We start from the raw sequence: 14583 nt of genomic DNA on the forward strand, positions 1-14583 counted from the left end.
GGACTGACGAGGCAAAAGTTGAACTTTTTGGAAGGTGTGTGTCCCATTATGTCTGGCGTAAAAGTAACACTGCATTTCAGAAAAAGAACATCATACCAACAGTAAAATATGGTGGTGGTAGTGTGATGGTCTGGGGCTGTTTTGCTGCTTCAGGACCTGGAAGACTTGCTGTGGTAAATGGAACCATGAATTCAGCCGTTTACCAAAACATCCTGAAGGAGAATGTCCGGCCATCTGTTTGTGACCTCAAGCTGAAGCGAACTTGGGTTCTGCAGCAGGACGATGATCCAAAACACACCAGCAAGTCCACCTCTGAATGGCTGAAGAAAAACAAAATGAAGACTTTGGAGTGGCCTAGTCAAAGTCCTGACCTGAATCCTATTGAGATGCTGTGGCATGACCTTAAAAAGGCGGTTCATGCTCGAAAACCCTCCAATGTGGCTGAATTACAACAATTCTGCATAGATGAGTGGACCAAAATTCCTCCACAGCGCTGTAACAGACTCATTGCAAGTTATCGCAAACGCTTGATTGCAGTTGTTGCTGCTAAGGGTGGCCCAACCAGTTATTAGGTTCAGGGGGCAAACACTTCTTCACACAGGGCCATGTAGTTTGGGATTTTGTTTTCCCTTAATAATAAAAACCTTCATTTAAAAACTGCATGTTGTGTTCACTTGTTATCTTTGACTAATATTTAAATTTGTTTGATGATCTGAAACATTAAAGTGTGACAAACATGCAAAAAAATAAGAAATCGGGAAGGGGCCAACACTTTTTCACACCACTGTATCTGTGCATCACTAAAGAGTGAAATGGAGCTCCTACATGTCTCTCATCTGTGCGATAATGAGCCATTCGCCACAGCTGCCTCTTCTTCTCTGCAGTGTAATCAGCCATATTGCTTTCAGGAGATTCTGGTTCCTCTCGTTCCTCAGTCTCTCCCTCTTTCTCTCTGACCTGCCGATGAACCACAATCACAAATACATCCCATATATATCGTCTGGCTACTGGTTTAAAACAAGGAATTCTTAAACTCTCATGTTGTGCTCATTTTTTTCCCCCTGAAAATGCTATTTAATGTCATCACATTGGACTAACACTTAATCACAGAGGCTCACGGAGTATAACAACTTCACAAAAACATGTAGATGTTCGGTGTTGAAATCTTATTTGACTTTTGTGATCATATGAACAGGAAGGCTGTAGTCTGACCATGTCTTCTGACTCCTGCAGCCACAGGCGGATGAGCGTGGCCAGGGTGTAATACAGCACCAAGAGCATGATGGGATTGACAAAGTGGTGCCACTCCAGATCAGGGTTGACTCTGAACATCCAGGTGTGAGAGCAGTCCGTCTGAACCACAGGAGAGATGCCAAACAGACTGAGGAGGAGATGAGACAAATAGCATTCATTCATAATAAAATCCATTAACAACATGTTACAGTGAAGGTGTCTGATATTAATACCGTGGTATGCGAGTCATGACTAACATATACACTGATGTTCAAAAGTTTCTTCTGCTCACCAAGCCTGCATTTATTTGATCCAAATACAGAAATATTGTGAAATGCTATTACAATTTAAAATAGCTGTTTTCTATTTTATTATGCTTTAAAATGTATGATGCAAAGCTGAATTTTCTGCATCAGATGAATAAAAAGTAAAAAAAGACCAGCATTTATTTAAAATCTTTTGTAACAATATACACTACCGTTCAAAAGTTCAGACTATTTTTATTTAGCAAGGATGTGTTAAACTAATTTTAAAAAGTGATAGCAAAGACTTATTGTTAGAAACATTTCTATTTTGAATAAATGCTGTTCTTAACTTTTTATGGATCAAAGAAACCTGAAAAAAGTATCAGAGATTTAAAAAAATACTAAGCGGCACAACTGTTTCTAACACTGATAATAAATCAGAATGATTTCTGAAGGATCATGGGTTTGTTAGGATCGGACAATATTTGGGAGATACAACTATTTGAAAATCTGGAATCTGAGGGTGCAAAAAATCTAAATATTGTGAAAATCATCTTTAAAGTTGTTCAAATAAAGTTCTTAGCAATGCATATTACTAATCAAACATTAAGTTTTGATATATTTACGGTAGAACATTTACAAAATATCTTCATGGAACATGATCTTTACTTAATATCCTAATGATTTTTGGCATGAAAGAGAAATGTATAATTGTGACCCATACAGTGTATTGTTGGCTATTGCTACAAATATCCCCCAGCGACTTAACACTGCTTTTGTGCTCCAGAGTCACATATGACATATGCACTGAATATCTCCAGTTATAAACGAGCAGCGTCTGAGCAAAACATGGTTGCACCCAACAGACAAACCAACAGAGAAGCATTTGCTTTCAATCTCTAGGTTTGCTAAATGTGCATTTTCTAGTCTACCCAAAATAGACTCTTCCCTGGCACTTCCACATATTTAGAGCTCAGTGTGTAATCAAACCCACAGAGCTGGTTCTGATTGTGCTGTTTATGTGATTGTCAGAGACAAGCTCTTTATTTCCGTCTCAGAGGTAATGCTTTTCTAATATGGTGTTTCTCAGGTTTTGTTTTTTTAGGAAGAAGCCGCTAAATCCTGTAAAAACCACTTAATTCTTTGTGGTTGAATGAAGGGGTTTAGTCAAGCACGTTTCTATGCTTATTTTTTGCTTTCTCTGCACGTTCGCCTTTTTTATTCTTCTCCCGCACATTGTGTTTCTGAAGGTAACAGGGTTTTTTGCACGTGTGTGCGTTTGGTTTGGCCCTCGCTGTGTTTTCTGAGCTGGGTTTCAGACGCGTGTGTAGTATCGGGTCTTTTATAGAGGCTTTGAATGCGTGTGAGGTTTCAGGACGTGGATTCGACCCAAGTAACAATTTTAAAACTGGCTTCATTCAGAGGTCAGAAGGATTGTTTATTTGCAGTGCTTGGTCACGGTTTTGCCGTTTTGAAGTCTTTTATTTTTAGAAGTTAATTTATTTCATTATATGTAGTAATAATGATAAAAACAACAACAACAATCATTTGTATTTCACAGTGAATAAAAACTATGAATAGAATAAAAACAACCATTATTTCCTTATTGTTATTGTTGCTGTTTTACATTTTATTAATTATTTTTTAGGAATGTATTTATTTCATTACATGTTTATTATTATTATTAGTTTGCTGTTACATTAAGAAGAAAATAGTTTATTTTAATATTTTACTTCAGTTTATTTTAATTAAAGTTTCTATGGTTTTAGTTATAGTTTTAGTTAACTACTTTATAATAACCATGCTTCAAGTTGGCTAAATATCAAATTGTTTTCAACGAAAACCAATGATCGCAAGTGCAGTTGTTTTGCTGACACTCTCGGATGTTTTATTAAATATTAAAGTCAGTCATACTGCACTGCAATTGTACTGAATTCTCTCAACCAGATATTCATTGCATTACTCCACAGAAGAAGAAAAGTTTGAAACAGCATGAAAATATGAGCTAATAACTATGAAATGCATGAACACAAAATCAAATCAGACCATCAGATCTGAAAGGTTTGATCTGAAAACGTACAGCTTAATAAACAGCTCACATCACACAAACCTGAAGACTTATACAAATAAAAGATCAGTAGTGTAGAGTTTGTCGCGAGGTCTGTCCTGGAGCGAAACGCTGGGCAGACGCCACAGAAAACACACAGGACTAAATCCAGATCTCTGAAAGCAAACTGAATATTGACTCTTTAAATCAAACCTCTCCAAATAGAGCCTGACGGTGGCTTTGAGATGCAAACCAAAAGCTTAAATAGAGCATTAAAATTAAAATGTTTAATTTTTACAATTAAAAAAAAAAAAAAAAGCTTTTTAATACAATGTCTTGGAAACACAGCACTGTAAAAATGTTTTCTCCAGTAATCTGTGCATCATTTATTTGCATCAAGGGTCAAATATAAATAGCATATGTGACTCAGGAGCACAAAAGCAGTGTTGAGTCGCTGGGGGATATTTGTAGCAATAGCCAACAATACATTGTATGGGTCAAAATTATACATTTCTCTTTTATGCCAAAAATCATTAGGATATTAAGTAAAGATCATGTTCCATGAAAATATTTTGTAAATTTCCTACCGTAAATATATCAAAACTTAATGTTTGATTAGTAATATGCATTATAGACTCAATGTATTTTAGTTAAAAACGTCTTAATGCTGGATGTGTTTCAGCTTTTGTCTTCTCCAGATGTGAACTGATGGACTGGAGTGCTGTGGATTATTGTGATGTTTTTATCAGCTGTTTGGACTCTCGTTCTGACGGCACCCATTCACTGCAGAGCATCCATTGTTGAGACACTGATGCAATGCTACATTTCTACAAATCTGATGAAGAAACAAACCCATCCTCATCTGGGATGACCTGAGGGTGAGTAAACACTTACTTTTTAATGGTCTGATGTTTTATTTCTTTTTGTTTGATCTTTGGGATATAACACCACACTTGAGCTTGTATTCATCTTCAGTTTATAAATGAATGCTGATTATTGATTCTGTGTCGTGAGCGATGTCTGTCTCAACACTACCTACCTGTGAGGCCCAATAATATGGTTACGACTACTTTTCCTGCAGTGGTAATCAGATTGCCAACGATTTCTTTGAGTTTGGACGCCACGTCTGCTATTTGCCGCAGGATCTTCATTTTGGTACTTTCTTCGACGTCGGCCTCCTCAAGTTCTCCATCCTCTACATCCACTTCCTCTTCCTCAGGAAGTTCACAGTCTTCATCGCCCAGCTCGAAGTCTTCGAACAGCAGCTCATCCTCAAGCTCCAGTTTCTCACTTTTCTTGTCTTCTTCCTCATCCTCCTTTTCCTGAAAACATGATGACAGATGTTTACTATGCATCATAAAAGAGGTACAGCAAGTGCAAGTTTCATTTTTTTCTTTATAACTTCCAATCCAACGGTTCTGGGTAGACCGTTAGATGTTACCTACAGAAACACCACTTTTTTGAAGCGTTTGAGTCTGGTTGCATAATACACATAATCCAATAAATGCTGTTCTTCTGAACTTTCTATTCATCTGTGAATCCTGAAAAATAAAATGCATCACGGTTTCCACAAAAATATTGTGCAGCACGACTGTTTTCAACATTGATGATAATCAGAAATGTTTGTTGAGCAGCAGATCAGCATATTATACTGATTTCTGAAGATCATGTGACACTGAAGACTGGAGGAATGATGCTGAAAATACAGCTGCGCATCACAGAAATACATTACAGTTTAACAGAGATTCACAGAGAACACTGCTGTTTGAAATTGTAATAATATTTCACAATATTACTGTTTTACTGTATTTTTAGAGATCTATCTTGCTGACCCCAAACTGTTGATAGGGCCTATAAATTCACAGAACATTTGGCATTTATGAAATGCTTTGATTGATCAGAAATGTCCAAATACCACATTATTGTGAGAGATTGTTGTATCAGTTTGTGTTATGAATAGGGTTGGGTATCGTTTGCATTTTATCGATTCCTAGTTTTAATCCAATGAGGTAAAAAAAAACAATAAAAAAAATATTAAGTCAAACATTTAGATGTCATCAAACATATTTATTCTGTCTTTTTACAAAGCGTTCTGTTGTAGCTGAATAACACGAGCAAAAAGCAGCAGCCTACAGAACACTTAGGCCTACAAGAGGAACTTTTGCTTATGGTTTTAACAAAAAATACCACAGAAAAACAACCAGACTAATATACATTTCAAACATTAAACTGTTAAAGACAAGTAAATAGTCAGTAATAAAATATAGGAACAAACTAATCGGTCCTTCTTTCTTTTTGAGAAAATAAATAAATAAGTAAATAAATCACAGTGTTGTAAGATGAATCAGTTCTCTCTGAGAAAGGCTGCAGGAGTTAAAGAGAGCTTCCAGTTCTCCCCGGCACACATTTTATTAAATTCAAACAACCCATAACTCAGCAAAACTCAATTCTCACTGTCAGAATAGACTTCAGCTTCAAAGACAACATCCGTCAGGTTCAGATAAACATTGTTTGGGTCGGTGAGTGATACTCAAAACCAGAAATTCAGTCTTATTCTGGAATATTAAATGTGACCCAGTTTATTGGGGACGGGTGGAAGGATTGGCAGACCAAATGATGCCACAAGAAAGATCCACTCACAGAAAAAACACAGTTCTTCAAGATAGAGTTTTGAAGGATTAACAAAAATTCACATTATACAGTATCATTTTTCTTGGTTATGTAAAGGTTAGAGAAAACGTTAACAGTACACTGTATCATTTTGCAAACATTATGGGAAAGTTACTTTTGAATATTCTCTGAACCGTCTGAAACTAAGTATTAATGTTTAATAAAAGTTAAATCCATTTCAGAAAAAACATTTCATGAATGATGCATTAGTAATGTTTTTGCGCTAACGTTTTGAGAACATTATTAAAGACCATTTTCTGAATTAAAGACATTTTAAAGGATTTGCTTCTTACAAACATGCAGCTTGTGTCTTCTCCGGATGGTAACTGATGGACTGGAGTGCTGTGGATTATTGTGATGTTTTTATCAGCTGTTTGGACTCTCATTCTGACGGCACCCATTCACTTGCAGAGCATGGAATTTGCATTTCATTCAGAGGCGTGTATTTCAGAAATTCTTCAGGCAATCAAATTGATGAACTAAGGAACGTGTAATTAATGGAGATTCATGGTGCTGAAATCAATAACGGAAATCAGTTTGATAGGTTTTGAATTATATCTAAAGAATAAATGATTTAAGTAGTAATTAAAATAGATAAGATAGGCCGATTTATATAACATTATTTTGCCAATTTGAGATTATCCGCACTACCTGTGATAGTTTCCCTTGTGTCAGTTTCAAAATCACCATCAATAGCAACAAGTTCAAATGATTTCACATTTGGTTTTCTCCCTAACCGTGTCAACACAGTATGTTGATTTGTTTTTTTGTTTGTTTCTGTAGCACTGTACTGGAAGCCCCGCCCACTTCAAAACCTCATTGGTCAAAATTCACGTTCACGACTGTAAAACCTCTTTCGATTGGCTCTGAAAGTGTACCGCTGCAATGTGGACAAATAGCTGATTACTTTATGAACTCACAAGCTGCTCGCTAATCTTCTAAATGTTTACCATTCATCGCAGTGAGATATATTATGTGGAGAATTTGCGACAGGTAGGATTCAGTTTATCGCAGTCAGGGTTGTTATAGTTAACTGAAACTACACTCTAAAAAATGCTGGGTTAAATATAACCCAGCGTTGGGTTAAAACAACCCAATAGCTGGGTTTGTCCCCTTTTAACCCATCGCTGGGTTATATTTAACCCAGCATTTTTTAGAGTGTAATTTAGTTTAACTTGACGTAATAAAATAACTAAAACTCAATTAGACATGAATAAAAATTACACACAAACAACTAAAAGTTAAATGGAATTACTAGAACGAAAAATATAAATACAAAACTGATTCAAAATATTATTAAAAACTATAATAGTATCTGTAATATTGTAATTTATGCTGTATTCACCCAAATAAATTCAATTTGTCTTCGGGTGTTCTTGCTTATTAATAAATGTTCATCTTTTGATTATTGCTGTTGCCGCAAATAATTCTGTGTGTGATTTTTAATTTCCAGCCTATTTTAAGCCAGCAATAGTCATTTTTAAACAATAGTTGACTTAAATAAAACAACCCAGCATGGTGGGTAATAACATTTAACCCAACTAGCTGGGGCAGAATAACCTAGCATGTGTTCTGTCCAATATTTACCCAGCGCTGGGTTGCCAAATAACCCAAGTCGGGTTGTTTTTAATCCAGCATTTTTGTACATTGTATATACTGCATATGGCTGGTGAGTTAAAGTTAATTTCAGAGACTCACTGTGATTAAATGTGACCCTGGAGCACAAAACCAGTCATAAGGGTACATTTTTCGAAATTGAGACGCATACATCATCTGAAAGCTGAATAAATAAGCTTCCATTGATGTATGGTTTGTTAGGATCGGACAATATTTGGCCGAGATACAACTATTTGAATATCTGGAATCTGAGGGTGCAAAAAAATCTAAATATTGAGAAAATCATCTTTAAAGTTGTCCGAATGAAGTTCTTAGCAATGCATATTACTAATCAAAAATTAAGTTTTGATATATTTATGGTAGGACATTTACAAAATATCTTCATGTAACATGATCTTTACTTAATATCCTAATGATTTTTGGCATAAAAGAGAAATCTATAATTGTGACCCATACAATGTATTGTTGGCTATTGCTACAAATATACCCCAGCAACTTAACACTGCTTTTGTGCTGCAGGGACAGAAATATATTACACAAAAAAGGCTTGCATACTATGAAACAAATGTATATACTTCACATTTGTCTTCATTAAAGTTCACGTCTATCAGCATAATATCAGCTATTGTCTATCATGAGTCAAAGACTATCAGTAATTCTCCTTGTATTTATTGTTCATAAATCTATATTTGGTGTTAGCTGTCACTGTCGTATTTACATGCTGGCCTGTAGTTCTTGGAAGAGCTACTGCTAGTTGTTTTCTGTAGTAAGAATAATAATATTAAAACAACCTGACTTCATTCGCACACCTTTAAGCACTTACAGTGTGGTCTTAATTATCTGCCTGTCACGATCCATAAAGGTCTGAGCATGTGGGAAAGCATTACAATATTTTACCAGCAACCGACCGAGCGTCCCATCGACCAATAACGCCTGTTTAAACAACAATACACCACCTATATGGCATGTCACCAAATCAGAAAATAATTAAACTCCTGAGAAAATATGGATCAGAGAGAGAGAGAGAGTGAAATACAAAGAAAAATAATCAGTGAGAGGAGAAAAAGACAAGGTTGGGGGGTTGGTAACTTTAGCACCGCCACCGAAAAAACAACACCAGCAAATGTATTCCAGATGTGAACCTCCTGCACACTCACACACACACACACACACACACACACACACACACACACACACACACACACACACACACTCACACTCACACTCTCACACACAGACTCATTCACACACACACACACACACACACACACACACACTCACACACGTGTTGGAATGTGAATGCATTGGTAATGGCATTAAGAAAGTGAGTGATTAGGAAACATGAGGGCGCTGAATGTCCAGTGACAATGCAAATATTCAACCAATGATTAATGCTGCATGCATTTGGCAAACTCAGTAGCTTGTATGCTTGATTATACAGACCGAAGCGGTAAAACATTATATTCATTACATATTATACTAACATTTGACAGACCTCAGTTTCATTTCTGAAAAAGTGTTCTGGTGTGAATCAGGAGAGAAATCTGCACAGATCAAGCAGCGTTTAAACAGCTCTAAACACATATGTGGCTGGATTCTGATGTGAGAGACAACAGCAGATGCACTTTTTCACTGCAGGAAGCGTTATTATGGATTATAGACTATGTATTTTAGTTAAAAGCGTCTTAATGCTGGATGTGTTTCAGCTTTTGTCTTCTCCAGATGTTATCTGATGGACTGGAGTGCTGTGGATTATTGTGTTGTTTTTATCAGCTGTTTGGACTCTCATTATGACGGCACCCATTCACTGCAGAGCATCCATTGCTGAGACACTGATATACATTTTCAGCAAACTTTCATTTTTGGCTGAACTATTCCTTTAATTGTACTACATAAGTCACTTTGGAAGATAAATTTCAGCACATTTCAAATGATAAAAAACTAGACGTATATTTTGGAAAACAGTAAGTATCTGGAACTTATTTTGACTGTCAGGTGAAGAAAAGTAGCCTAGAAGTAGCACACCTCTAGTCAACCAGCTCTACTCAAACACTACTAATTAGAAGACACATAATTCGTTACGTGACAGAGTCTATGCGGTCTCTGTGCGGCTGCCCAAACGTTAGACCTCACATCAGACAGGACATTTACCTGAATAAACACTGGACTGATTGCAAAGGAAGCTGAGAGGAGCCATTGAAAATAAACCGTTTTCTACCAGTGTTGCATGAAGAGGCAAAGATGCCAGTTTGAGGCAAAACGAGCAATACAAATGTCACACATGAGCCAGCGCTGGCGTGATGTTCGGCCCAAATACCACCTGATCCTTCCTTAAAAACCAAGAAACGAGCGGCACGTGTAATTTCCGTAAGAAACTGAAGAGAAAAATGGGTTGTTTTTTCTGCGATTTGTTTTTGTACTTCTGTATTGCATTTAATTTAGTAAGCAATACAGAGTAACACTATTCCTACTGTCAGTGTTGGGGGGAACGCATTACAAGTAACGCGAGTTACGCTATCAGATTACTTTTTTCAAGTAACTAGTAAAGTAACGCATTACTTTTTAATTTACAAGAAATATCTGAGTTACTTTTTCAAATAAGTTTAAAAATATAAAAAAATATATATATTACTCTAGACAAACATTTGTGTGTCTTTGTTTATTGCTGAAGTGTGTTGAAATGTCTTCTTCTGCATTCTACTGTACTTTCCCTTCAGCCTGAGGCGCATTCATTTCACTTCTGGTCCGAAAAGGCTTTTATATTTGCCAAAAATCTGGCTATTTTTAGATCCAAATTAAAAATGCATTTATTCTCTATGGCATTTTCAAATGGGCATTGCTTTAGGACTGTATTATTATATATATATATTTTTTTTTTAATTTTTTTTTACGCTATTTACTTCATGTTGATGTGTTATTTTCTATGTGTACCTCGTAAAGCACTTTGGGCAACTAAGTTGTATTTATATAGTGCTATATAAAGAAAGAAAGAAAGAAAGAAGAAGAAAAATATAACTTTTTTATTTTAAAAACAAACAAGCAAGCCCTGTCCAGATTTAAAAAGTAATGCAAAAGTAACGTAACATTACTTTCCATAAAAAGTAACCATGTAACATAATTAGTTACTTTTTATGGAGTAATGCAACATCGTAATGCATTACTTTTAAAAGTAACTTTCCACAACACTGCTTATTGTTTTAAATGTTCATAGGCTCCTATTGTGTTTTCTTATTTTTCTTCAGTTTCCTCCATTGAAGTCTGTGATAAAAAGTATTTGTCATTTTAGGTAAAACTATTAAATAACAAATGTCTTGTTTAATGAATCACTCACACGCGAAATATGATGTGACAAGCACCAATACAGTATTGTTTCAATTATGAAGTCCTTTTCATCTACTTTTTTACAGTAGCTTCCCAAATCCGCTGGATTCTGATCATTTCTGCTCGCACTTGTATTTCATTATCAGCTTTTCTAAAGCATGTTTAGCTAGTGTTTAGCTACATTATGCATCTTTTTCCTATTGTCTATAGGCACAAAATTACCAAATGACATCCGCTCAAGGTATGTTTTCATAGGAACTGAAGGATCTTATATGGCAGAAGAAGCAAGCACTTAGTGGAAATCAATACACTCAAAATATTGTATTCTTTCTAGATCAATTAACTGGTCACACACATGATATTTAAACGATTCTGTATATTTTTAGATGCAGTGAGTGAGAAAGCGATCTCTCGAAAGTGAATTAGGCCACACGAATCTCCACTAGTTTATTTGTGCAGAGAGTAGGCTTGCCTTATTGACACGAAGGGTCCTCGCTGACTTAAATACACATTTATGCATCGTTTCAGGCTGTCATATTAATCCGAGAATGTCATTTAAATAAATGCTCTTTGCTAAACAAGTGAATATTTCATCAATGTCATTATCATTGGATTTGTTCATCTAATCACACTGTGGTCTTTATCATAGCATCAGCATCAGGTCTGATTTCCTAATAATCAAGCGCAAGGGAAACAATGACAGCCTGTGGAGAAGCTGGTATTCATCCAGATAGTTATGTGTTTTCAGTATTTTCCTCCACAAAGCTGCGCTTCATCATTTAGAGCCAGAACGGCCTTCAGCTGGAAGTGAAAGAGTCTCCTGCAGTGAGGGAAGAAGTGCGAGATGATATACAACTCTATATAGGTGAAATTTACATGTCAGGTAGTGCTGGGTGATAAATCGATATTTATTACTGGGGAAAAAATCCACAATATATTGATAATAAGCTTTTGAGTTAGTTCGATATTTATCCTACACAGTCTGGCAAACAGCTTCATGTTGCTAAAAACTCTTTAAGCAAGTCACTGACTATTTTTAATGCTATTATTATTATTATTGCAAGGAATATCATACAACTAAAATAAAGCAATAAGCCCCGGGAACACATGACTGGTCACACACGATTGAAAATGCAATTTTTTAATTTGTTAAATTTTCTTTTGATTACACTGAATAAATTGTCAATTTGCACTAAATCATACAATACTTATTCCAGATAAAATAAAACTGAAAACACAGACTTAAAGGGGTCATATGACGGGATTTCATGTGTTCCTTTGTCTTTGGAGTGTTACAAGCAGTTCGTGCATATACATAAAGATCCGTAAAATCGTAAAGATTAAAGTCTCAAACCCAAAGAGATATTCTTTATAAAAGTTAAGACTCGTCCACGCCTCGTTTAAACACGCCCCCACATGTCTACGTCACTATGTGGGAAGATTTGCATAACGCCGCCCAAATGTTTACGCAAAGAAAGAAGGCGTAACTTTTATTCTTGCTGTAGTATTGTTGTCGTGGAGACGCTGTGTGTTTCCAAATATGGTAAGAGGCGTAACATTTCCGTCACACGCTTGAGACATTCGGCCAATCACAACGCACTGGATAGCTGGCCAATCACAGCACACCTCGCTTTTCAGACCGATGAGCTTTGTAAAAATCGACGTGTTTCAGAAGGCGGGGCATAGAGGAGAAACAATAATGTACAGTATGTGGAAAATAATGTGTTTTTTTAACCTTAAACCACATAAACACATTTCATTACACCAAATACACAAAATACTGTTCTTTTTAGCAGCATCATATGACCCCTTTAAAATTTTAATAAAATAAAACATATTTAATTGGGCCTAAATTAATAGATTAAAAAACAAACAAGCAAATAAATACATAAATAAACTAATTGCTATATTTTAAAATACTTTTTTTTTTTTCATTTCATGAATTTGTTTAATTAGACACAATATTTAATGACGAATTCGCACTAAATCATACAAGAGAATCTGGAAAAATAAATGAGAAAACTGAATCTGAAAAAGATAAAAAGTATTCAACTGGGCCTAAATTAAAAGATGGTTTAGTCTGTGAAGTTTAAAACAATTTAGATTTATACTCATTCCTGTGGTCTATAGCAAGCATGTGGAATGCATTAGCAATATTTTATTTTAAACATTATATAACCAAGATATTCGTCCATCCATGTTTTAATTCATACAGTACACTTGTTCAGATGTAGAGTACCTTATTTAACAAAAAAAAAAAAGAATTGTACATTAACTGTTATATTTTCTTTTGATTACATTTTAAAAGATTATGGTTTATTTTCATGAATTCTTTTCAACACCATTTTTAATGATGAATTTGCACCAACTAATAAGTTTGGGGCAAAATAAAACACATTTCATTGGGGTCAAATGAAAAGGTAGCTAATCTGTGGAGTTTACATGTCAACACACAACTTGCATCTTTATTCATTCTTGAGGTCTAAACAAACACGTGGGAAAGCATTTCCTTCTCTATTAATGCTATGAAATGAATATTGTGAGAAAAACTGATATGGAATGATATTGTGATCCTATTTTTGACCATATGGCTCAGTCTTGGCGTCTAAACGAAAGCACTGAAGAATGCCGACTGCTCACTATAGAGTTGGCTTCGGGAGTCTGTGTGTTGCTGTGTTTTCTCACCTGATCGTCCAGCTCAAAGTCGCTGTTGTGCTGAGACACATTCTCCAGACTGCGGCACAGGAGCCACGTGACCAGACCCAGCACGAACATGCCGATGTCTGGGATGAACACTCGGATGCCGTTCCCGGCGTCTGCACCTCGGACACTGCAGAGAGACAAACACAGGTACAGTACACGATCACTCCTTAAAACCAGACAATCCTGCAGTGCCTTGCTTGCCTCACACCGCTGCTTGAGCCAGAAGCTGACACGTCGGACCGCTCAAAAAACAGAGCAGTGTTTTGATAGCGCCACAGAGCCTCAGTGTTTACACGCTTTGGGAAGTCATGGTTTACTTACTGTTGTCTCTGCATATTAAACTGGGATAGGAGAAAATATTTTAACATAAAAAAAATAATCTACCAGTCATAAGTTTTTAAACAGTAAGATTTTTAATGTTTTTTAAAGAAGTCTCTTCTGCTGAGCAAGCCTGCATTTATTTGATCCAAAATACAGCAAAAGCAGTAATATTGGGAAATATTTGTACTATTTAAAATGTTTTCTATGTGGTATATATATATATATTCATTTTTATATTTAATAAATTATAGAAAGTATTCTTTTTATTTAGTAAGGATGCTTAAAATTGATCAAAAGTGATGATAAAGTCATTTATAATGTTACAAAAGACTTCTATTTGAGATAAATGCTGTTCTTCTGAACTTTCTATTCATCAAGGAAACATCAACTATTTTCAACATAATAATAATAATAATAATAATAATA

The 14583-nt window shown here is 35.6% G+C and overlaps 2 protein-coding genes across 2 annotated transcripts in view; both read right to left on the bottom strand.

Annotated features, from left to right (window-relative positions):
* Positions 1 to 1483, bottom strand: part of LOC107566915 (piezo-type mechanosensitive ion channel component 2-like) — a 64150-nt gene extending 62667 nt beyond the window's left edge. Inside the window, exons 1-3 of the mRNA XM_016252485.1 lie at positions 1467 to 1483; positions 1213 to 1381; positions 826 to 957 (exon numbers count right to left, since the gene is read on the bottom strand). Of these exons, the coding sequence (XP_016107971.1) occupies positions 826 to 957; positions 1213 to 1381; positions 1467 to 1483 (318 nt within the window). The remainder of the gene's footprint in view (positions 1 to 825; positions 958 to 1212; positions 1382 to 1466) is intronic.
* A 348-nt stretch (positions 1484 to 1831) lies between these two features.
* Positions 1832 to 13963, bottom strand: LOC107566916 (piezo-type mechanosensitive ion channel component 2-like; the record flags this gene model as incomplete). The annotated part of the gene is made up of 3 exons (XM_016252486.1): positions 1832 to 1848; positions 4565 to 4847; positions 13819 to 13963. Coding segments are annotated over 3 exons (445 nt in total), but the record flags the coding sequence as incomplete, so codon positions are not given.
* Between the last annotated feature and the right edge of the window lie 620 nt (positions 13964 to 14583).

The sequence above is a fragment of the Sinocyclocheilus grahami genome, unplaced genomic scaffold (genome assembly GCF_001515645.1).
Source record: "Sinocyclocheilus grahami isolate Dianchi unplaced genomic scaffold, SAMN03320097.WGS_v1.1 scaffold1112.1, whole genome shotgun sequence".
Lineage (NCBI taxonomy): Eukaryota > Metazoa > Chordata > Actinopteri > Cypriniformes > Cyprinidae > Sinocyclocheilus > Sinocyclocheilus grahami.